Here is a 25305-nt window from a genome sequence, read left to right as displayed (position 1 = left end):
GGTCCTTCCCTGCACCCCGTGGCCTTGGACCAGCAGGAAGGCAGAGCAGGAGCTGACGGGGCTCACAGAAACACAGGTGCTCCTGAGCCCTCTGTCTAGCCTGCCATGGCCCAGAGGCCCTCCTGCCGGACCCAGGGAGGCCCCCAGCCCCTGCCTGCTGCCCTTGCCCTGCGGCTGGCGCTTCCAGTTTTCACTACTCCTCCTGGTTGCTCCTGTGTTTTCTCATCCCTGTACTCACTGCTTTGCTCCTGAAAACCAAATTTCCTGGGTCAAAATAGCTCTGAGCTTTTTTCCTTTTTAGGTAAATTGTAGAATCCTCTTATGTCTTAGTTTTTAACTATGCTAATATGCATTTCAGTTCTCAAGGATGACAGAGTTCCTGACACCTGAGGGCACCAAGGAAGACAGTGTAGCAACCTCATTTACCTCCTATTGCCCTCTCATTTTAACTTCTTTAAAGAAGATAAAAGCAAAGAGGATGTTAAATAACACAAATAAGTCACAAAAGGTTAAATATCACATGGTACCTAATGTGAGAGACCCAAAATATAATCTAAAAACAATTTAAAGAACACTACAAAGACTATGTTAGGAAACAAGGAGGGAGACACCAGGGGCCCTGGGAAAGGAGGACGGGGCGGGGGAAACATGACCAAGATGTGGTGTCTGCATGCATCAAATCCCCACTACACACAATTATTATGTATTGAAAACATGTACTAATAAAAATTCAAATTTAAAGGAAGAGCAACACAAATGAAGATGCTTAGCCCCAAAACTTACTGTGAAGACCGAGTCTCCAACTCCCACCCCTCACCCCACCAGTGACCACTCCTGAGGCCTGCAAACAACAGCTGGGCTGGGAAGCCTGAGCTGAATATGAGAACACAGGAAACAGCTACAGCAATCGCACACAGCCGTCAGCTCCGAAGTGAAGACAGCCTGCCTACAAGCACTCTGAAGCAACTTCTTTTGAAACAAGTACAGTACTATCAAATCTCCGTGCTGAAAATATAAAATCTATCTGAGAAAGTTATAGGCAAAACTTTTTTGAAACCTACAAAATTCTATTCATAAAACAGAATCTCTGAAGTAAATCAAGTATGTATACGAAAATCAGTAGACACAAAGTCTTTGCTTTAAGCTCCCTCTCCCCCTGTACTGGGAATTGAACCTGCAGACTCTGCATTGAGCTACACCTCCAAGCCCTTTAAAAACTACACTTTTTTTTTGAGATAGGGTCTCACTAACTTGCCCAGGCTGGGCTGAAACATGTAATTCTCCTGTGTCAGCCTCAAAGATTGCTGGATTTTTACAAGTGTGTGCCACCACATCCAACTTATAAAAATTATGTTACTGTTAAAAACTAAAAACATGCTATTATAGACCAACTAAGTAAAATATTCAGTATTTACATGAAGCACCATACAGTGATAGCAAAAACACCTAAAAGAGTTTAAAGCACACATGAAAAGGTGAATGGCATTGCAGTTAGAAAAGAAGGAACACAGCCCAGTGTAAATGAGCCTACAGCAAGAAGCCACACCACGCTGCAGTGTGAGGGCCTACAGTAGGTTTCTGACAGCAATTAGGATTTTTTCACTAAGTTTTAACTTTTAAAAAACATTTCTACAATGAGCCCATTGTACAGTAATAAATATTTATTATTTTAAAACTGTACCTTCTCAGACTCCTCTCCAATAACAATAAAACCAACCCAAGAGTATATCAACTTGGAAGAAGCAACCCACACTCAGTGAAGAATTCTGCTGCTCAGAGGCCCATGGCTGGATAGAACCAGCCCTCCTGAACAGACGGACTACATCCTCCCGCTGACAGTCACCATATAACAAAATCTCACAAAAACTGTTAAATCAAAGCATAACAAGAAGAAAGAAGACATGTCAAGATGAGAAGTGCCACAGACTAAGTGAATTCACTATTTTAAAGCAGGCTATTTAAAAGAAAAAAGAAGGGTCGAGGATTTAGCTCAGTGGTATAAGTGCCTGCCTGACAAGTGTGAGGTCACGAATTCGATCCCCAGTATCAAAAAATATATAAATAAATAAAAATGAAAGAAAAAAGATCTGATAATAGCAAAAATCCAATCACCAATATAGGAGACAAGCAAGATGGCTCACGGCAGGGGAAGGAAGGGGGCCTGAGGACAGATGGCCCTGTGGCCATGGTCCAGGAGTTATTCCATGGGTCAGCACACCAACAGGTGCTTGCCCACTGCTAGGTGGACACATTGAGGCTGGATTGAGGAACAGCCTTGGGAAAAGCAAGCAGAAGCACCGGCACAGGAGCCCTGAGCCAGGCGAGGAACCACCCAAGAAAGAGCTGTCGTGGCTTAGCCTGTGCTCCCATGGGCTTCTGGAAAAAGAACATGTGAATCCTCTGGACAAAAATGTCTCACACTTGGCCCACAGAATCCCCAGATTAGGAGAACTGGAGAGAATTTAAGATTGGCTTTCCCTTGCCGGGCGTAGTGGTTCACACCTGTAATCCCAGCACTCAGGAGGCTAAGGCAGAAGGACCGCCACAAGTTCAAGACCAGCCTAGGCTACAAAGTGAGCTCAAGGCCAGCCTGAACTGCATAAAGAGACCCTGTCTCAAAGAGACAAAGGAAAAAAAAAAAAGAGTGGCTTTCCCAAGCCATCCATGATAGAAAAACATCTTCCCAAGCCATCCATGACCGAAAAACATCTCCCCACACATAGGCACCACCCTCAGAGAACTGAAAAGGTACCAATCCATGTTCTGCAGGGTTCACTTACTTCATAAAGCCCCACTGAGAAAGGAAAGATAAGGAGTAGAAGGTCACATGTGAACTCCAAGTGAAAAATGCAAGATACACAAGAAAGCAATGTAACCATATTGAAAAAGAGCAGAAACAGTGAGCAATTTATACCTCCCAATGACTTCAAATACAGAAACCTTTGGACGGGAAATATAAAATACATAGAAAGTTTTAAAATGTAACTTAAAAAAGCGAATGGCAATGAAAGTCCCAGCCCAGCTGCAGCCCATGAGGGAACAGCTTAGGTGGACCAATCCACCCACTGACAGTCACCATAACCGCTGAGGAAAACACAAGGCTACGTGCCAGCTCCCTGTTGTTAACATGGGCAGAACCCAAAGGGCAATTGTCCCAGGCAAGGGGAGCTGGCACATTTACACAGATTTAACCTGAGACCATTTTCCCATGTTTCCCATTTGTTATGCCTGGAAACAGAATCCAGGCAGAGAGCAACACTCTCACTGGGATGGTGTAAGGAGGATGCATCTGTGTTGAGGAGTGAGACTCCAGGACAAGGTGCAGACAGCAAGCTCTTCCCTGGCACAGTAGGCAGCCAGTCTCCCTGGAGTAACAGGCCCTGCAGGCCCAGAATATCTTGGGACAGCACAAGTTAAGCCCCACAGCAGGGTTTGAGGCAGCAAAGGACCAGGATTTCCACAAATACCATGAGATTTACTTTTTTATTAGGACTGTCCTTGTATTGTGGTTATTGCTCTGGTTATAGAGCTACACAGACTATTCTTTTCTACAGGCCTATTATTTTCAGGAACAATACTTTCTGGAATGCATATGCTATGCTGGGGCAGGGATGCCTGCCTTTAGGGAGAAAAAAAATATACAGGAAGGATAAGATGTACGAACAAAAAGTATATAAGTCAATATTAGAAAATCCAACAGTCTCTGTAAAGTCAAAACAATAACTACTATTTTGTGGGATTTTCTTTTCTTTTCTTTTTTTCCTGTTTTTGGAACTGGGAATTGAATTGAGGATCCCACTCTTGTCAAGAGCTGACCTATATCCCCAGCCCCTTTGCAGGATTTTTCAGACTAAAATGCTAAACAGCAAAGACAATTAAATTGGGTAAAATGTGACAAAGCTACTCCTCTGAGGTTGAAGTGTTGCTAAAAAGAGATGTTAACATATAAAATAATCATTGTTTATTCTATGTGTTTGGTAAAATTGCAAGGGTGACTATGAAAATAATGGGAATAAAATTTATAGTTTTTAAATTAGGAGAAGAAAAAATGTGGTAGACAAATAAAATAATTATTCAATAGTAAAAAGGAAAAAAAAGGAAAAGCATAAAAAATGGAACAAATGTTAAAAGCAAGTCCAAGTAAATCAATAGTCAAAATAAATATGCGCCGACTGTATCTGCAATTAAATCATGGAGACTATCCAACTAGAGTTTTTAAAGTACAGTTTATACGTAGTGTCCAAGAGACAAAGTCTAAGGCCACACAGAGTCAAAAGGTGGAAAAAGATACACCCAGCAAATCCTTATTTAAAAGGAACAAAGCCCACGAAAATTATTCACTTTATAAAGAAATTATTCACTTATAAGTTATTACAAATTCACTTACAAATTATTCACTTATAAAGAAAATTATACTTTAATAGCAAAGGGTCTATTAGGATAATTTCTTAAATATTTTAATAGGAAAGGTTTTTTCCTAAGTCTAAACATCAGTTTCAATAGAAAATTTTTTAAAAGAATAAAAGAAAAAAACTTACAAAATAAATTCAGAAACAGTTACAATTTCAGAAATTCATGTAATAGTGCTTAGTACCATAGTAGATCATTTTTGTACTACACTATACATTTCAAATTATTCAAGATTACCTTAACAAGTATATGCAAAGAAACAGAATTCAAAGCAGCTTTTCCAATTATTAAGTCAATCATGAAATATTACTGAAAACTGTATATAGAATATTTGAGAAACACACATAACAAATTTGATTTAACAGACAAATATAAGAAGCCCAAGGCTCTGAAAATTTGGGAAAATATATTGCTTTCAGGCTCATATAAAACATTTTAAAAAGCTGACCATGAGAAAACTGACCATAATGCCAAGCAACAATAAGTAAATCTCAAAGGAAAACTGTCACACAGTCATGATCTTTAATCATAGTACAATTAAATCAGAAATTAAAACAGTAAGCAAAAACAAAGACTAAAATTAAAATTTAAACTTGGAAACAAATGGGGAAACAGAGTTTAAAGACTGTGTGGCTCTAAATTAAATATTTGCATATGCATAACTGTGTCTACTTGGGAAAAATGAGTTGCAGAAATACCCTGTAGAAGAGTATCAACAGCATTTCTTGACTGTGGCTAAATACAAAGTCTATAGTTAGACTGTATTTTACATAGTAGGAATGTATGATTTGAAAATACAGTTTTTTAACAATGCCATTTAAAAACAATAAAAGGAAACTAAAAAGATAGTATTTTCAGGATAAAAGATATAAATACAATTCAATGAAGTGAGGTATAAATCCCATAATCTTATATTTATATTACAAAAGCTACAAAATAATGTACTTTTCTCTTTAAAAAAAAAAATTCCACAGAAAAGCCTGAAAGCAATATAACAAGTCAGTAGTAGTGACCATCATGAGGTCTCTGACCATGGCTTAGGGTCAGGTCCAGCTAGGAGACCAAGACATGCAAGCAGAAACAAGCAAGAGAGCAGGCCAGGAACACAAAGAAGTCACGTAAGGTGCAAAGGAAGCTTTAGCTCCCTGGGAACATCAGGGTTCCCACCTGATCTTCAGTCTCAGTGCCGAGCTGTCACAGGCTCCAGGCCATCCCAGGAAGAAACAGACCACAGACTTGTAGTACTTGCTTAACACAATACAAACTACATTTCAAGGTAACCAAACATTTCATGAAGATCTTCCTTATAAAAAGGTCTAAGTAATAAATGCAGAAAGACAGAATTTGTAAGTTCACCATTCTGTGACCTTAGTGAAATCTTCAACAATCACCACTGTTACTGGAGCCGTTAGGGAAAACACTGGTAGAGAATGTGGTGGAGAAGAGATCAGGCTGAACCCACTGATCCATCTTACGTCACCCAGAGTCTCAGGCTTAACCCGGTCTGTTGGTCTTCATGCTGTGGGAAGTGCGTGCCAAAACATGAGCACGATTCTTCCCCATCAAGTCTCCAGATGTGTGCTCAAACAAGTAACTCACGTAATGTCTAGAGCCACCTTTAGGCACAGGTGATGCCACTGGCATCTAGTGGGGAGAGGCCAGGGATGCTGCTAACCTTCCAATGCCCTGGGCAGCTGCCAACAGGATGCCAAAAATGCCAAGGCTTGGAAATCCGATTCTACTCTAACTACCAGTAAACAAAGTGTGAGGAAGACAGAGGAATGTACTGTGTAACTTGCAGTCAACCAGATCCAGGATGTAGAAAACGATACAGGACAAACAACATGGCTTCTTAAACAAATAAATGGCAGGAATAAAATCAGAGGGGAGAACTTATAAACAGACTCAGATTGAACAAATTCAGATGATTCCAACAAAAGAACAAAAAGTATTTCTGGAGCTGGGGGTTTAGCTCAGCAGCTTCAGTGCCTGCCTGGTAAGCATGAGGTCATGAATTCAATCCCTGGTACCAAAAAAAAATGCATATATATATTTCTATATATATTTCTGTATATATTTCTTTTTTTTTTTTTTTTTTTTTTGTCTTTTTCCTTTTTGTCGGTACCAGGGATAGAACTCACGACTGCCTGCTTGCAAGGTAGGCGCTTATGCCACTGAGCTAAATCCTTAGCCCCATTTTTTTTTTTTTTTAATCGGTACCGAGGATCGAACTCACGACCGCCTGCTTGCAAGGCAGGTGCTTATGCCGCTGAGCTAAATCCTTAGCCCCATTTTTTTTTTTTAATCGGTACCGAGGATCGAACTCACGACCGCCTGCTTGCAAGGCAGGTGCTTATGCCGCTGAGCTAAATCTCCAGCCCTGTATATATTTATATATATATATATATATATATATATATATATATATATATTTCTATATATATGTGTGTGTATATACACATATATATCCATATTTCTGCGATAACTGGTAAAGTTTGAGCTTAGAATGTGTATTAGTCAATGTCAAATTATCAACAGTGCTACTGTGACTATGTTACAGCCTTCTAGAAATGTCTACTGGCATATTTATCCCTAACACAATACACAGGCAGCAAGGAGAAGCAAGTGGAACAAGACCAGTAAACAGGGCTAATTCCTCCTGGGTATACAGAACATGAGGACCCTTACTTTCCCTGCTTCAACTCTCCATAATAAAAAGTTTTATCTAAGCAGCCAGTGAGAGAGAGCCACACAAAGGAATAGCATTCAGACTAACAAACGGCTTCTCAACAGAACAACAGAAGGCCAAGAACAATAGAATAGTCTCAATATGATGAAAGAAAATAACAAGCTAGTTTCCTTTTCCACATAAAGGAAAACCACTTTTCTCAAACAATGGCACAATAGATTATTCAGGCAAACTGAGGGAATTAACCACTACCAAGCCCCAATAAAATAAATTAGGAAAGATGTTCTTCAAGCAGCAGGAAGAAAAACAAAAAGGAAATCCAAATAATTCTCTGAAATACAAGGATTACTGAAATACCAAAAGAAACAATGAAATCAATGGGGAAAAAAAAGAAAACACCACAGAGAAATTCAAAACTAAATGAGAAATCATAATGAAACTTGAAGAAAAGATTTAAAACAAAAACAAGTTTTGAAACTTACTGTGTAAAACTAAATTCTTGAACCTAAAATTTAAACTCATGAGTAAGACACAAAAGACCAAAAGTCATGAGCTGAGCATCCAACTAATAAATAGGAGAAAGGACATCACAGTATGGATCTTAAAAAAGCAGAAGAGAGGCAATATTAGGAGCAGAAATTAATAAACAGAACAACGATACAGTAGAGAACATTACAAAATCAGATCAAGACTGAGTCACTGATAAAATACTTTATATGATCAACCATTAGGTGCAAAAGCACATTTCAAGAGAAGAAGGAGAGGAAGAGTGAAGGTGGGCACAACCACAAACCCAGCAGAGAAACTAGAAAGAGAATACCGGCCGGTTCCTGTAAACACAGCAGCCTGGCCACCCACGCTTTCCCCCACGTACTCTATAAATTGTCTGTAGCCTACAGCAGATAAAACTAAACTTAAATTTACATGAAAGTAGGGAGATAAACATCTGAGACTTGCAGTCCTGGACAGGGTCAGGATACTGAGAGGAGAATGTGGCCAGGTAGGGACAGTAAGAGAATATGTATGTCAGCTGGCAGTCCCCCTGGAGGAGAGCTCCCATCCTTGCTCATGAACTGTACATACACTGATCACTGGGCCAGGAGACCTCTGAGCCAAGAGAAGGCACTCGGGAAGTGCCTGGGACTGGAACTGGCAACCTGGCCCCTACTTCAACAAGAAGAATCTGCAAAGAAAAGAACCTGCATGAACCTATACTGCTCAGTGGGGAGACATCCATAGCTGGATTGGGGGGCACTGCAGGTGATCAAGGGCACAGAAGTATGATCTCAGCCGAGTCAGTTCCAGACAAACCCATGGCCCACACTCCAAAGGACTGGATTCCATTCTACCAATAGGAAAGGACACTCTTAAGCTAAAAACAAACAGGCTACCTTTTCCTGTCTCCACACATAATTGCTAGTGTAGGAACATTCAGCACATTTTATTCATATCTGAAAAAGGAATACAACATCCAAATAAAGTTTCTATAGAAAGAAATAGAAAGGACCAGAGATACAGCTCAGTAGCGCAGCGCCTGCCTGGCAAGAGTGAGCCCTGAGTTGAATTCCTGATGTAGAGAGGCAGGCAGCATGGAAAGTAAGGAAAAAACTATTCAGCTAACAGCAATACTATACACACACCTACGAAGTGGAGGAAAACTAATACAACCTCCCAACATGAAATGAATATAATTATAAAAGCAATTGCTACTAAAAAAAAAATCCTAAAAATAAGACTTGAAATCTCAAAATAAAGATGGGTGAACAACTGAGAGATGTGAGCTGATCAAACAGGAAAACTGCAGATAAGGACAAAATTGTCTCAGAAATAAAATGAAAAAGACAAGAAGATTCATAAAGTCCAAGAAGCCCAACGAAGAACAACTATGACTAGAAGTCTAGCAAGGGACAAAGAAGACACGAGTGGAACAAGCCAAAATGAAAAAGTGTCAAATAAGGAATAAGATTCTAAAACAATCAGACAGGTTGTATGCAAGACAGGCAGAATAAATCCAACATGTGTAAAACTAGAATGTTTGATACACAAAAATGAAAACAATAATCCCGGAAACTTTTCCTGACATTAAATAATGCCTATGACAAAATGCTGAAGTAATTCAATGGGAAGGGGACATTTTATTTTAACAGACTGTAAAGAACATCTGTAAATAAAATCATAAATAAATATTTACTCAAGACTTTTGGAAAAACAGAATAGAATCATTCTACTCCATGCATCCCATTAGGTACAACTAACTCTGATCTTTCGACATCATCTATATGGTAAATGTAAGATGCCAAAAGATAAAAAGCCGAGGTGGATTGGTTGGGGAACCTTGGGACCTAAGGAACGACATAATGATACATCTTTGTCTTCTAGTTTTCTTCTACACCTCACATACCCAAGACCTTGTGCTAGAGAAGCCAACAACTCATAAATACCAACAGATAAAAAATTTTTAAGGTGCCAACCAAATCCAGCTCTCCCTTGTGAAAGTCCACATAAGGAAGACTTAGCTGGATAGAAATGTTAGAGGCACCAATCACTGTACTACCATCAAATTCCACAGCAAAGCTGCAGCCTGAAGGAGGGGCCTCAGACTCTTGTCCCTTACCATCTGCACTGAGGCAAACCTAAGCCACTGCTGGGGTGGGACCACAGAGAGCCAAGTAGGCGCAGGGATTCTCATCCAGTCTATGGCAACACAGTCCACAGCCCACACAATGCTAGTAAATATCACATGGCAGCCTGAACTTTGAGCCAAACCAACAGTAGGGGAGGGGCAACCCTTCCATACCAACCATAGTAAGTCCCAGTGGAAAGCCTGTACTTCTATGAATTGGAGGTAATGGGGACAATCTTGAATGTCAGTGGCAGCCATGTGGGCAGTAGTGACACAGCCTTTTACCTCCTGCAGTCAGACTGCATAAGGGAGGCCTTGTGGGGAACTAGGCCTTCCACCCTCACCCAGCAGTACAAGGAGCACCTTCTGACTGGGTGTAATGGAGGTCAACGGAAAAAGCTACTCTTCCCCCTGCAGAGCGGTAACACAGTAGACAGCTAAAACAGGATCAAATAACACAATATCAGGATATCTAGATTTCAGTCAAAAACCACTTATCCTGCCAAGAACCAGGAAATCAACCTGAATGAGAGAAGATAAACAGTATATGCCAGGATGTCAGAATTACTGACAGCAGTGCTAAAAGCACCATCACAAAATGCTCAACAGGGCTGGGAGTTTGGCTCGGTGGCTTAGGTACCTGCCTGGCAAGCGTGAGGCTGTGAGTTTGAACCCTGATACAAAAATAAATAACAATAAAAAACTAAAAAATTCTGAGTCAAAATGTTCAACAGGCAACTAAAAACACACTTCGAACAAATAAAAATAGTCTCAGCAAAGAATCAGAAGCTAACAACAAGTCTACAACTGAAAAATACACTAAGTAAAATTAAAATTCAACAGGTGGGCTTAGCTAAAGAATGGAAACACAGGAAGAATCAGTGGACTAAGAAACAGAAATTACCCAATCTGAACCACAAAGAAAATAGACTGGAGGAAAAAAAAGTCAACATGCTCAGAAGCCTTTGGGAGTCCAACAAAAGATCTAATGTCCATGTCATCAGAGGCCTGCAATGAAAAAGAAAAGGGCAGTGCTTCAGAAGTATTTATTCGAAGACACAATGGATGAAGTATTTCCAAATCTGGCAAAAGACATTAATCTACAGATTCAAGAAGCTGAGTGACCCCAGACAGGATAAACTTGAAGAAAACCATGCCAAAACACATTGTGGTCACACTTCTGAAATACAAAGACAAAGAACATAACCTTGAAAGCAGCGAGAGAAACATCTTACCTATAGGAAGAAAACAATTCGAATGACAGTGGATTTCTCATCAGAAACCATGGAGCTCAGAAGGAAGAGGCACACGTTTTCTCAAGTGCTGAAAAAAAAAGAACTGTCAACCCAGAATTCTATACCCAAAGAAATACCCTTCAGGAAAGCAGGAAATCAAGACATTTTTTGATGAAGGAGAACTATTAACACCTGTCCCTTGCAGTCCTAACTAGAAGAATCATTAAGGAAGGTCCTCAAAATGGAAAATAAATAGTGAAGAAAGAAATACTGGACTACAAGGAAGAAAGAAAGAATAACAGGAAAAATATATGATTAACCATAACACATTGTCCTTCTCTCTTGAGTTTTCTAAATTACATTTGACAATTAAATTAAAAGTCACAACACAATCTAATGTGATTCTAAAGGTATGTAGATAAGACACAACTATAATATCACCAATTGGGGAAGAAAAAGATATACAGAGAAGTAAAGTTTTTATACCACACTCAAATGCAGAAAATGATGACATCTGGATAAGTATACACAAGTTACACAAGTATAACACTTAAAGCAACCACTAAAAAATCTAGACAGGAGATATACTCAAATACACTAGTGTATCTGTAGTGTACACTACAGATAAATCAAAATGAAATTCTAAAATGCATTCCAGTAATGTCTAAAAAGACAGGAAAAAGAAATCACATCAATGAAAAACAGAACAAAAAGAAAATAAAAAACAGAATGACAAACTAAGCCCTAATCTAGCAATAATTACACTAAATGATCTATACCAAGTAAAAAAGCTGACAAGTAGATTAGAAACACAACCTGACTAAAAGTTATCATCAAAGAACACCCTTCAAATATAATTACACAGCTAAGTTTAAAATAAACAATGAAAAAAGACATATATGCAAATATTAATTAAAAGAAAGCAAGAGCAGAGATATATTCACAGAAGGTAAAGCAGACTTCAAATCAAAGAAAATTACCAGGTCCAGAGAAGAATACCACACAATGACATTCCACCAAAATGTGTACGTACCCAAAAACAGAGCTGAGAACACAAGAAGCAACACCTCATGCACCGAAAGGAAAAGCAGACAAATCCACCTTTAGAGTTGGAGACCTGAGCATCTCTCTCCACAACTGACAGGCCTAGACCAAAAACAGTATAGATTCTCTAAAATACTCAGAGAACCTAACTGGCATTTACAAATGTTCCACCAAAAAAACAGAACACCAATCCTTCTCCAACACACATATCTTGGCCCCAAGATAAACTGTAACAATTTTTTTGAAAACAATAATAATACAAATTATGATTGCTGACTACAAAGTGATCAAACTAGAAGTCAATTGTAGAAAAACAACAGGAAAATGTCCAAATATTACACTTGAAAACTAAATTACATGTGTCCAAGTAATCCAAGAGTCAAGAGAAAGTTTCAGAAACATTTTAAAAACAAAACTGAAAACACATAAAATAAATCACGTGATCACCCAGTTTGGAGCAGAACAGTGCTGAAAAAGGAATTAATAGTACTACATGTTTACACTGTAAAAAAGGAAAATCATAAATCAATAAACTCCTACTTCAAGTAATTAAAAAGAATCAAAATAACCATAAAGCAAATAAGAAGGAAATTATAAAGTACACATGAATGGAAATAAAAAAAAATAATAGAGAAAAATCAATGAAACAAAAATCCAGTTCTTGTTGCAGTACAGGTGAGCAGTGCAGTGCTTGCAGGAAAATTCTAAAAACTATCTATGAGAAAAGTTCAACACAAGCCGCTCTTGAAAACAGAAGAGAGAATAATTCTATAAAATTCAAAACATTGCATAGATCTAGTACGGTTCTGATATACAAGTCAGACAAGGACAAGACAAAAAAAAAAACTACAGACCAATATCCCTCATGAATTTTGGGTAAAATACCTTAGTACAGGATAAAAAATAGATTTGAAACAACATATAGAAATAATTATACACAATAACCAATAGAGTTTATACCACAAATGCTAGGTCAGCTTAATATTTGAAAATCAACCAGTATAGACAGCCATATTAAATGAAAAAAAACCCCACAATATTACATAAATTGATGTAGAAAGTCATTTTATAAAATTCAACCACTAATGATAAAAACCCTAAGCAGTCTACAAAGACATATCCCAGGCAAATATAAGCCAAAATCTGATCATTTATTTTAAAATTTTTATTAAGATGAAGATACCAAATATTCAAGATCTATAGGATACAATTAAATTAGTGACCAAAGGAAAACTCATGTCTTTAATCATATAATAAAAAGTGAACTCAAGAAGTTACGAAAGGTGGCTGGATGTAGTGGTACACGCACGTAATCCCAGCACTCAGGAAGCTGAGGCAGGAGGACTGTTACAAGTTTGAAGCTAGCGTGGGCTACGAAGTGAGTTCAAGGCCAGTCTGAACTACATAGCAAAACCCAGTCTCAAAAAAGACAAAAAAAAAAAAAAGTTTTTAAAAGGAACAACAAACTAAAATGAAGCAGAAGGGAAATAAAAACAAAATCGTGGAATTTGTGATTTTAAAAACAAACTATAGTAGAATAATAAATTAATGATTTTCACTTATGAAAATCTATAAAATATAAACTACTAACCTAGTCAAGTAAAACAAGAGAGAAGCACAAAAATACATAGAGTAAAAAGTGATGAGAAAGAGGCTGGGGATTTAGCTCAGCAGCATAAGCGCCTGCCTTGCAAGCAGGCAGTCGTGAGTTCGATCCCTGGTACCGATAAAAAGGCAAAAGGCAAAAAAAAAGTGATGAGAAAACACATTAAACCAGAGGAAAATTTAAAAAATAAATCCACTTCTTTGCATAAGTTTACATAAATAAATTAGAAAACCTACGGCCAGGATATAGTTCTGTGGCACAAGCATCTGCGTGGCAAGTGCAAGGTCCTGAGTTTGATTCCTGGTACCAAAAAATAAAAAAATTAAAAAGTAGAAAACCTAAATCAAATGGATAATTTCTAAAGGACATACAATTTATCAAACTTGTCTCAGGAGATTACAATGTTTAAACTGATCGATATCCAGACAAAAATACAGAAATTACTTAAGAATTACCTTACCAAAAAAAAAAGGTCAAACATATCCAATTTCTCATAAGAAGTCTACCAAATATCTAAAGACCATGTAATTTCAATTAGTTTGTTTTGAGACAGGGTCTCACTATGTAGTTCAGGCTGGCCCCAAACCCCTAGCAATCCTCCTGCCTCAGCCTCTGAAATGCTGGGATTATAAGTGTGCACCTCTATACCCAGCCAAATGGTTCTCGACCTGTCCAAGAGCACAAGAAAAGAAAGCATTCCAATTCTTTTTACTAAGCAGTAACTGTTATAGCCCACAGCACAGCACTTCTGGTAGCATCTGCCAGTAGAGGCCCTCTAATTTTCCTAATGCTCACATTTCAGTGGAAAACCATATATGTATTACAAACTTACAAGCTTGTAGAACTGTCTCATTACAATCCTTTTGGGTTTTGGGTTTGTTTTTGGGGAGTGTGGCCAACATTAAAGTAGGAAAAATGTATACAATTCTAAAACTTAATATAGCGCTTTAAACAAAGTAACATTATACTCAAGCAAGAGTTCAAATTCACCTAGTGAATTATCAGAATCAGGTGTATGTTTTTCAAAAATTCAGTAGTTTCAGAAGAGGAAGTGTCCAAAGCAATCACTTATTAACAGCTATTTTAACTGGTGATCAGGAAAAAATGTTACTTATTTTATCTCCTAAAATGATAGCTAGTGGCTTTTTAATGTTTAACTGTACTTTTAGTTACATTTTAGGAAATTAGGGATTTTAAACTGACATGTAATACATTACACTTTATTAACATTTAAAGTAATGGAAGGGCTAGGAGTGTAGCTCAGTGGTACACCTTTTGCCTAACATGTATGAGGCTCTGGATTCAACTCCCGGTACAAATGGAATGGAATGAAATACGAAATGAAACAAAATATATAGAAAATTGGATTCTTATTCAAAACATCTGATTTTTAAGAATGAAGCAGTGAAGCTGAGCAAAAGCATGATGATCTTAAACCTCACGATGTTTAAATATAACACGAGGAAGCCATGCAACGTATCTTACTCAAAGCATCAATCCAAGTATTTCACATAGAACATTAAGCAAAATCTAATAGTGTATTAAAAATAAATATAATAACCAAATGAGGTTAATCTAAGATTAGAAAGATAGTTCCACATTAGGGAATCCATTGCTATGTATCTCCATACTGAAGGGAAAAAAAGGATCTCTATGGATACTGAAAATACCAACAAAATTCGGTAACTTTGCTAGGTAAGAACACATATTGAAATAGGAAGTAAGGGTTACCATAACATGATTCTATATGTTCACAGCCCTACAGCCCCACACCAGCATCCATAATTTAGTATTGGCAGAGACAAGATAGTGGTACCCATTTACTCACCAGCACAACCAAATAATTAGTAACACTAAGCCTGAGACTTGGAAAGAAAGAGTTAAGAGGTACATTCACTAATGTTTTAACAATAGACTTGGAAAAAAACAAAGAGAATCAACACTAAAACTAAAAAGCAATTTTCAGGACTCAAAAAAGTAGGAGAATATAAAATTAACATACAAAAATCAATAGCCTAGATTTTTGCTTCTAGCAGAAGTAACAGCAAGGATCAGATTAATTCCTAGTCCCCAAAAGCAACAATCAAAACCATCAAACACTCAGAAAATAAAATGCTAAGTCACAGACTGGGATAAAACACTTGTAAAATATCAGATAAAAATTTGTATCCAGCATACATAAAGAATTCTTCAATTCAATGATCATAAAATAAAAGCTAGTTTAAAGTGGGCAAAGACCAGAATAGATCTTCATCGAAGAAGACACACAGATGGCAACTACGCATAGTAAAAGATGCCCTGTATCATATGTCCTTAGTAAATTAACAGTTAAAACAAAAATACCACTCTATGCTTAAATAGAATGACTAAAACCCAAATCCACTGATAACACAAAATGCTGGCATGGATATAGAGAATTCTCATTGACTGCTGAAAGAAATGCAGATGACACTCCAATTTTGGAAGACAATTTGGTTTCTTCAGAAATGAATAGTCTTAGCATACAACTCAACAACATGCTCTTAGGTATTTAGCCCAATGAGTTAAAAATGTATGTTCACACATGCATGCCTAGAGCAGTTTTATGCATAATTACCAAAAACAAAGTAGGCATGATGTCCTTCAATAAGTAAATGGATAAACAAACTGTGGTATATGCAGACAATGGAATTTAATTCAGTGCTTTAAAAAATGATTTAGCAATCTACCCAATGAAAAGCAGGAACATTAAGTGCCAAGTGAAAGACAATGTGAAAAGGCTATATAACACTGTATGACTGCACCTGTATAAAACACTATAAAAGGCAATAACACACACTATAAAAGGCAATACTCCAGACAAAGTCCATCAGTGACTGCCAGCAGGGACGGACTCTAAGGGGATATAGAGGGTAGAAAACAGCCACATCTGGGCTCCTGTAGACAAAAGCCAGGTGGGGTGGGGACTCTGGGCTCCTCCTTAAGCTAATCCAGGGGAAATCAGATGAGGATTCTAAGACAAAAACTAACTTACGCTCATGAGTAGCAAAGCAAGTAAATGGATTATGACCAGCTTTCTTCCAAGGACCCTAAGATGAAGGATAGGCTGAGCAGCTAAACTCCACCACCTTCCACTATTTTACCTAGGATCATGTACTGGGCTAGTTTCTGGTGAGCGGTCTAAGCAAAAGGACCACGTCTGTCATGTGTCCACATGTAGCTGCCACTGCGCGTGTGGGCAGGCATGTGGGGTAGCTGTGCAAGTTCAACTGGTCTGCACAACAGCTATACAGTGTGCCGGCCTTTGTTTGGTCTCTCCCCTGTGCCCTCAGAATGTTTTCTTCTTGGCGTTCATGAGGCGTCCATGTACCTTCCCCAGTGCAGGAGCCTGGATTTGTTAGCTGCAAGTTTCTTCCTACTAGACTGGCTGGCTCACCCATGCCCTAAGTGCCTGCTCAGCTCGGGTCTAGGTACATGTGAGAGTTGGAGAGGAAAAAACGGGCAGTTTAGGCAAAGTCCTGGGGAAGCCTCAGAGAAGTGCCATAGGAGCACCTAAGCAGGTAGGATAACCTCCTCACCACCAGCTCTTAGCCCCAGTGGAGCAGCCACAGTTCTTAGAGGCTTTTATGCAACAATAAAGGGTCAAGTGACAATACTACTTTCCTACTCTGTGTTCCAGCACTCTAATTCAGTGCTTGGCAACTCACAAATGTTTTTGGAAGGAAAGAGAAAGAAGCTTAACCTTCAGTTGCCTCCAGGTCATTAAAAAATCAAGTGATATCAAGGGACACATACTGACAGCAACAGACTTTCTCCAGCTGAGAGAACAATTCGAAGAGGCACACTAGCTCCATAGCAGCCACCAGGGGGCAGGAGAGAAAGGTTGTTGGACCTGCACAGAGGCTGCTGCTCAGCTGGCATAGGGAGATACTCACTGGGAAAGGCTGTGGTCTCCCCAGCAGGGCCTGTCAGTGTTGCCGGGGCATGCACAGTGGTGCCTGGGTCTGAGGGTTGACTGCTCATCCGAGTAACATTCCGCTGATTGTCTGCATCCTCTGGCTGCTCCTCCACCTTCTGAAGACAGGTACTAGCCAGTGTGTGCACAGGACCCACACCCATCATTCCACCGGCCTCTGCATCACAGTGAGTTTCCCTGCAACCATGAATGCACATCAGAGATGCAATCTCAAACTCCTACTTAGTTTGCAACATTTAGCTCCTTGTACTGTACCCAGGGCAAGTAAATCTCAGCCCTTCCTCTGCTGTTCTATCTTTGTATGGTTCCTAGCACCCTGTACCCTTTTATCTTTAGGTCCACGTATGAGGCTGACTCATTTACTGTCTTTGGCACAAAGCCAGGCAATACTGACCACCATGTCAATCAACACACTCATAGACACAGAGATGGAGATCCATAGAACTGCTTAAGGAATAGAGCAGAATGCTTTTCTGGGCCAGCCTACCAAGTGTCCCAGCAAGCCAAAGGCCCAGCTCAGAACTTTGTACACAAAGACAGGGCCTCCACTGGCTGATCTTGAGCTATGGCCTCCAGCTACACTTGCCTCAGTTGGTGTGTGACCCATCAGCAAGCACAGACACTGGTCTCAGCTTCCAGGCTTCCATTCCCAGGCCTCTGGTGGCATCATATCCACACAGTCTGGCCCCTCCAGTAGTACTACCCTACCCTGTAGCCCCCTCAGGCTTCCCTCAACGTCTTTAGCTTCACTCTCTTCCACAGTGCCAGGTCATGCTGTTCTTCCCAGTCAGAGCGTCCTGAACACAACCACTCTCCCCTACACCCTTTGTTCCTTGGGGTGGCTTAAAACGATGCCTGATATTTGCAGAGCATACTCTGCACCAAGCAGCTTTGAGCATTTTGCCCAGGGAAAGGAGCCAACAGTGACAATAAGGGCCACCTGTCCCATCAGCTGGGACACTGACTGGGGGCATCACCTTCCAGAAGGCCAGTCCTTCTCCCTCCCATGACACAAATGGGAGCCTGCCCATCTCCAGCCCCACTCCAGACCCTTACATACTTGGGCTGGTGGTTCCGGATCTCCTTGTCCCCTTCCAGGGTCTCGCCCTCCTTCTCCATCGCCTCCTGCGAGGCGGGTGCTTTGTGGCGAGTCCGGTGCCGACGGCCGGGCTCCTCTCCACTTTCCACCTCCTTGGAGCCTGTGCGGGGACCCCGGTGCCTTGTTCGCCGCTCCCCCTTAGCCACAGAACCATCTTTGTCCTTGCCCGGGTCAGGAGCACGCCGGTGAACGCGATGATGCCGCCGGCCACCCTCAGGACCCCGGCCACGCTCACCCCGGGCCTCCTGGCTACCAGAGGCCTCCTTGCTGCGGCTATGGCGTGGGCGTGCACGCTCCTCCCGGGACACAGGCTCCTCACCATCCGCCCGGTCCCGTTCTTGTTCTGTGGCCGGAGGCAGCACAGCTGAGGCCTTGTCCCTGTCGCGGTGCCGGTGGTGCCGTCGCAGTGCATCCATAGCCTCAGTGGTCTCTGTGCCCTCTGGCCGGGCTTTGCCCCCTGTGGGGCCCCGTGGTCCGTCTCGGCTGGGCTCCACCACCAGTGGCCGGTCCAGATGTGTCTTCATGTCAGGCCGCAAATGGCGTGAGGTGGCATAGCGCAGTCGCTCCTCAGGATCCATTTCGCTGTACAGCGCCTCACAGCTGGCACGCAGATTCTGCAGCCGAAGCTGGCTGGCCCGCTGCTCCCACACTGACCGTGCCCGTGCCGAGTTCTGCTGCCTGCTGCGGGAAGACTGGCAATGAGTGGCACTGCCCAGCTGCTCTGTTGCGCAGGGAAGCCATAGATGGACACACAGTGATGGAAGGATGGCAAGGGGGCACAGGAAGGACAGGGGAAAGGAGTGGTGGCAGGAGCCCTCAAGACCCCTGGCAGAGTGATGCTGCCAGGTAGGTAAAACCAGGAAACTGGTTCAGTCCCCTCAGGTGTCCCACAGATGCATAGAACAGCATCGGGCTCAAGGCCACTCCTGAGCAGTGGGCAGCAGTCCCAAGTCCCAGGGGTGCAAGGACAGGGGGCAGTTGGCACCAGCTGGAGTTAGCAGAAGCTTCCAGAAGGTGGTCAGCTGACCAGGAAGGCCCAAGGGGAGAAGATGAGGGGGAGGCACTGGAAAGACAGACTGCTCCCTGGGGAGCAGAGCAGCACTAGAGCAGAGCTGTCTAGGACTGGGAGGCAGGTGGCTACTTCTCTAGAAGCTATCCCCACCCCTTTCCCAGAGGAGAGCCGCAAGCCAAGAGACCACAGACTCAGCAGAGGGCTGCCACCATACTAACCAGATGCAGTCCAGGGAACACTGGTCCTTCTTAGAGCATACAGACCCTCAGCTACTCCCTGAAGTGGTCAACCCAGACAGGGACACCACCTGACTCAATGACCAGAAGGTAGAGATCAGAACTAGGACTTGTGACAATCCCTCATGTGGTCACCAATGCTCTCCTCTCATCTCCATGGGAGACCCTCCCTCCAACACAAACAGAGCCAGACAAGACCCCTGGGGTCTCCAGCAACAGGGTGGCCAGCGGTCCAGGCCCTCACTGCACAGGGATACCAGAGGCCTGGTCCAGCATCCAGCCTCACTGGTCTAGGACCTCTCCTGTTCCTTCATCATATAGAGGGCTCTGCAGCACAGGGTATGTGGAAAACTCTGGGCCCTTTGCTGAATAAGGCACAGCCAGTGGCCCCAGCCCTCACTGACACCAGGCAGAAACTTTATCTGAGGCCAAAGCCTTAACCTCAGTGTCTAGAGGCTTCTGGACAGCCACAGCAGTGGCAGTGGTACCAATAACAATGACAACCGTGGCATCAGTGCCCTGGGCTTCATGCCTACTTCACCCAGCCTTTGCAATTATCTCAAGCACAGGTGCCATTCCTGTGCTGACTGAGCTAGACAGAATGTGCCTGCTCAGGGTCCGTGGTGAGTCACTAATGGAGTTAGGATAAGACACATGCAAGGGACACTTGCAGGAGAAATGCAAGGCCTCAGCCAGATCCCAGCTGCCTGGAAAGCACATCTGCAGCTCACCCCTTGAGGACAGCTGGCCACCTACAGGGACAGTCAGTTAGGTGTGGGAGAACCCTTGTCCTTTCCATCAGGGTGAGTGAAGGGCAAACTTTGTCTCTTCTCCAGTGTGGGTACCACTTATATGACAGCACTTGTGGGGAAAAAAAGTGTCTTTACCTTTCCTGAGAACTGGGGTGGTACAGGCAGCACAAGAATAAAGACCCTATGCTGGTCCATCCCAGCCACCTGCCCACCCCCACTGATGCTGCACTGCCCTTACTCCCTAGGATGCTCTGCAATGACCTACAGGGTCTCTTCAGACCCACTGGACCCTCCTCTCAGTAATGCTGGACAGTATGAGATGGAACAGAGCAGGACAGGAATGCCCCAGGTGTACAAGCCTAGCAAAGTTGCTGCCTCCAGTCTCGAAATCACTCCAGCAGTCCAAGCTGGGCCTGACTCTTTAAGCCCCTGGTCAGCAAGGAGAAAGCTCCTCAAATTAAGCCACAGCCTAGGGTCAGTACCATAGCCCTGTCACAAAAAGATAGTGAAAACCATGGTGACACACAGAAGCTACAAGGTCAGACTGCATGACTCTGCCCTCACTCTCCCCCTCAAATGGGTTCTCTCCTGCCCAAGAATCACCTTAATTACAGCTGAGATGCCAGATTGCTTGTGGGGATAAGGGGATCATGGGACTGGTTGGGCCATCTCATGACTACCAGGCAGGGCAGGGCACGGACCAATTGGGCAAAGGCCATCTGCCCACCCAGCCCATTCTTTGGGGTCCCCCTGCCATGCATCCGCTCCAGCCCAGCTGCACTACTGGGTCCTGTCTGCATGGATCTCAAGTCAGAATCTTCACATTGGCTTGCCCCTCCTTGTAGGTATCTTGAGTCATCCTTACCTGCCCTAATTGCTATCTCTGGCCTTCTTTTGTCTAGTACACAAACCCCACTAATCTCTGCCCAATGTGAGCAGCACAAATCTTGGTTCTGTTCTCCCCCCAAGGTCAGAGCCATGCAAGAACCTGAGAATGAGTTGAACCATTCTCCAGCCTCCAGTGCAGTATGATTGGCAACTCCAATCAAAGAGCTCATTAAGGAATCACATAGAAAAGTTCCTCCTGTGACGTCTGACCTAGTGTGAGGCAACCTAGCCATGCTAGGGAGGACAGCTCACCACACCAAATCAAGCACTGTGGACAACTGCAGAAAGGAGCCTTGAGGGTCTCCAGGCTGAGACAGCACCTACTCGTAACTGCTGACATCTGATGCAGCACTGGGAGAAAATGTCCATGCCCATATCCACATCTTGTTCACTACATGTATCCACCATGCTCTCCTACCCCATAAGACATCGGAGCCCCAACATCCAGCAGCAACCAGTGCTCATAGGAAGAGTGAGCCTAGCACTATGCTGGCTGCCAAGAGGCACACAGGGCAGGAATGGTGTAATCTTCACCAACACTAGGATGCAGGGCGGGCACCTGGCTACTCTGCCAGATAGCCCAACTGCAACTGACTAGTTCAGGGACTGTCACTGGCCAGGTCTAGCCTCACTCTCCAGGGGAAATCCCAGAGGACAAGCCATCCAGAAGCATCCTGCATAGGAAGCTACTTAGAGAGAGGTCAGACTATTCAGCTGGTCTCACCCCCAGAAGAGCCAGGATTCTATGACTCTACCTCACCCATGTGCTATGAGCTCCACAGTGAGCTCTACTTGTGCTAGAAAAGACTTTCCCAAGAACCAGTGATACATTCCCTCTAAGTGGAAGTTGGAGGGAACCATGAATACCCCTGTGAGACCCCAAGAACTCTCCATGCCATCTGCACAGGCTCTGGCCTGAGCCCATAGCATCTCACCCACTCAAAAAAGCAGAAGATTTGGAGACACCACAGTAACCACACAAAAACTGACCGCAGACAAAAAGGCAGAGACCAGGAGGAAGAGGAGAAGGGGCTGAGTTCAAAGAGCGGGTACTGGGGGGATGGCCACTATTCCCAGCCAGGCATCCGAAGATGGGCCTGGAGCTGCCCATGAAGCAAATGACTGTGGCAGGAAAGCAGAGTTAGGAGTGGAGGGCAGGTGTGTGGATGTACTAATTATGGAGCCACGGATGGAATATCGTAGCAGAGCGACTCACGGTGAATTTACGCTGGAGACAGATGAGCTGCGAGATACAGTACCTCGAGTTTGCTTTACAAAGCTGCACATGCAAGAAACAAAACACAAACAGAAGTGAGAAAACCCAGAGAGAGTTCTGAAAGACACTACCACTACTCATGCCCAGTCAGTGCAGGCACAGGCTGTGGTGTACTTCTGGGCAGGAGGTGAGAGAAGTGGCATCAGATGGGCACCTGCAGAAACCTCGGAGTAAGACACAAGTTGAGAACAAATTCTACATGTGCAGAAAAGAAACTAACGTGAATACGGCAAACCCTGAATGACTAGAAGACGAGAAGCAGTTATTTCTGAGGCTGTGGGTCAAAGGTGACTTAGACCACACTGCTCCAAGAATGGCACTGGGTTTGGAAAGACCAGAGCCACTTCTGGAATCCAAACAGCCCTCCCTTCTGCTACAGGACTTGGGCATGCTGACCAGGTAGGCTCCTGGCCTTCAAAACGAGCAGCCAAGCAAGTTCTCCTCTGTGTATGACCAGCCCACCTGCCTCCAATGAGCATCTGGTCTCCACTCCACTCCAGCCCCTCAGCACTCAGGCTCAAATCCAACTACTCTAGTGTATCATGACCCCTCCAGGAGCAAATAAGATCAATCACTAACCAACCTTCCACCACCTATGACAGCCACTTCCCAGTGACCAGGTAGAAGCTTTTCCAACACAGAAAAACCAGAAATCTCTTTATAGTCATTACCCTTTACACTGACTTCCGAGGAAGTGGAGGGGGGATCCTTCCTAGGGTCAAAGTCTATACACAGTTGTAAGGAGCACAGAACAGACCACCTATCCAAAGGGCTGGTAAGACAGGACACGTGTTGGACAGTTCAAAGTGTGCTGGGAACATTGGAGTGTGTGAAATCATGTATGAATGTGTGTCTGAAATGAATGAGGTTAGGAGGGTATTAGACAATGTGTGTGTATTGCAGTGTACAGAAGCCCAGGTGAGGACCAGGGTGCCACCACAGATAGAAGGGCACAGGATGAGAGCATCAAGCCCAGAATCCCTCCCCTCATGGAGTTTGAGATGGTTGTCCTCAGGACCACCGATGAGGGCCATCCTCCTTGCTCTGCGGGATTACATGGTCCATCACCTGATCCAAGCCCTGATACCAGAGATACCAGCCCCACTCCATCCCAATAGAGCGCACACACACACACACACACACACACACACACACACACACACACACAGCTTTGGAGAACAGAGTCAGGATGAGAGGCCCTCGGTGGCAACACTCTCTTCCCAGCCCCACAGTTTAGTCTGCAGAAATGAACACAGACATCTCAACCCTCACTAGTCTCAAGAAACAGCATCAGCTGCAGCCTCACACTAGCACCCTGATTTGGCAGGACAGGCCTCTCCTAGCTCAGGCTTCTCCTGCATCCCAGGAGGCCTCTATGGTCACTCCAGGCCACCTGTGGTGTCAGAGCGCTGACTACATTTCACGTGAGCAGTGGCCTAGACCTGGGCCTGTAGGGCCCCCAGCCAGCCGGAGGAGGAACACAGGCTGAGTGTGGGGCTGTAACTGGCTCTGGAGTGGACACCGTACTCAGGACTTGGTGAGGCAGAACACCAAGGATGCCCAGGCACTTTTCCCACCCAGAAACCATTGTGGTACTCAGGCCAATAGCTGGTATCATGCGCCCAGTGCCCAGGGTGCTCCATGCCTGCACATGATATGTCCAACAGGGTAAAAGGTGATGAAGAAAGCATCTAGACTTCTTGGGTGACATTATGCAAGCTTCAGGGTCGTGCTGAGGGCCCTGGCAACTTCTTCCCCAAGGCCCTGGGCCAGACAGCAATTGATGGGCTCCTCATGCTTCCAACACTGGCCACCTCAAAGGAGTCCAGAACAAGCACTTACCCCAGGAACAGTGGAAAGGCACTAAACGGAAATACCACAAGCACATGGACTAGGAGCTAAGCAAGCCAAATATCTACTCACCATCTCTCCTCCACAGGCCCTACTAGTATGTAGAACTCACAAGGAGGGGCACAAGGGGCAATGCCGCTGGGCCACAGGAACCTCAGGACCAAGGAACTGTATTAGATTGACCAAATGACTAAACAACTGAGTTGGCCAAATAAGGGAAAAACAGAAAAACACAACTCATCACTGAGCCTCTCAGCATCTAAGCTGCCATGTCCATGGCTTATTTGGCTTGCAGCAAGGATCCCTGAGGGCTGCTCCCTCTTCCTGCTGAATTTCTCCCATACCCACAACTTTGTGCTTGGCTCAAAGAATAGTCCACTGCAAATGTTATCTCCATGGTAACTTTAGGACAGGAACAAGGGCACACTCACATGCACACTAGCAGCCTCACATGGACATACATTCATATGTTCAAAACCAAGCAACTCATACACACACATTCAAATCCAGCATGCTCTTCATGTGCTAACACACATGCTCAATGGTGCACAGAATGAGCCCCAAGGGGAAGTACCTCTGCTCTACTGATACCCTACAACCAAGCTCAGCCAGCTTTCCTGCCTCCTTCC

The 25305-nt window shown here is 43.2% G+C and overlaps 1 protein-coding gene across 13 annotated transcripts in view; it reads right to left on the bottom strand.

Moving 5' to 3' along the window:
- Positions 1-25305, bottom strand: part of Cacna1b (calcium voltage-gated channel subunit alpha1 B) — a 204901-nt gene that overhangs the window by 71624 nt on the left and 107972 nt on the right. For 6 of the 13 annotated variants that reach the window (XM_063228637.1, XM_063228634.1, XM_063228692.1 and 3 more), the window contains 3 exons: positions 22766-22828; positions 18623-19342; positions 17522-17739 (listed from right to left, as the gene is read on the bottom strand). In XM_063228637.1, coding sequence (XP_063084707.1) covers positions 17522-17739; positions 18623-19342; positions 22766-22828 — 1001 coding nt within the window. The remainder of the gene's footprint in view (positions 1-17521; positions 17740-18622; positions 19343-22765; positions 22829-25305) is intronic. The other 7 variants (XM_063228663.1, XM_063228682.1, XM_063228686.1 and 4 more) reach the window with 3 other exon arrangements.

Source organism: Cavia porcellus, unplaced genomic scaffold (genome assembly GCF_034190915.1).
Source record: "Cavia porcellus strain 051 isolate PalLab524CR breed Dunkin Hartley unplaced genomic scaffold, mCavPor4.1 scaffold_1, whole genome shotgun sequence".
Taxonomy (NCBI): domain Eukaryota; kingdom Metazoa; phylum Chordata; class Mammalia; order Rodentia; family Caviidae; genus Cavia; species Cavia porcellus.
This window is presented reverse-complemented; position numbering and strand designations above follow the sequence as displayed.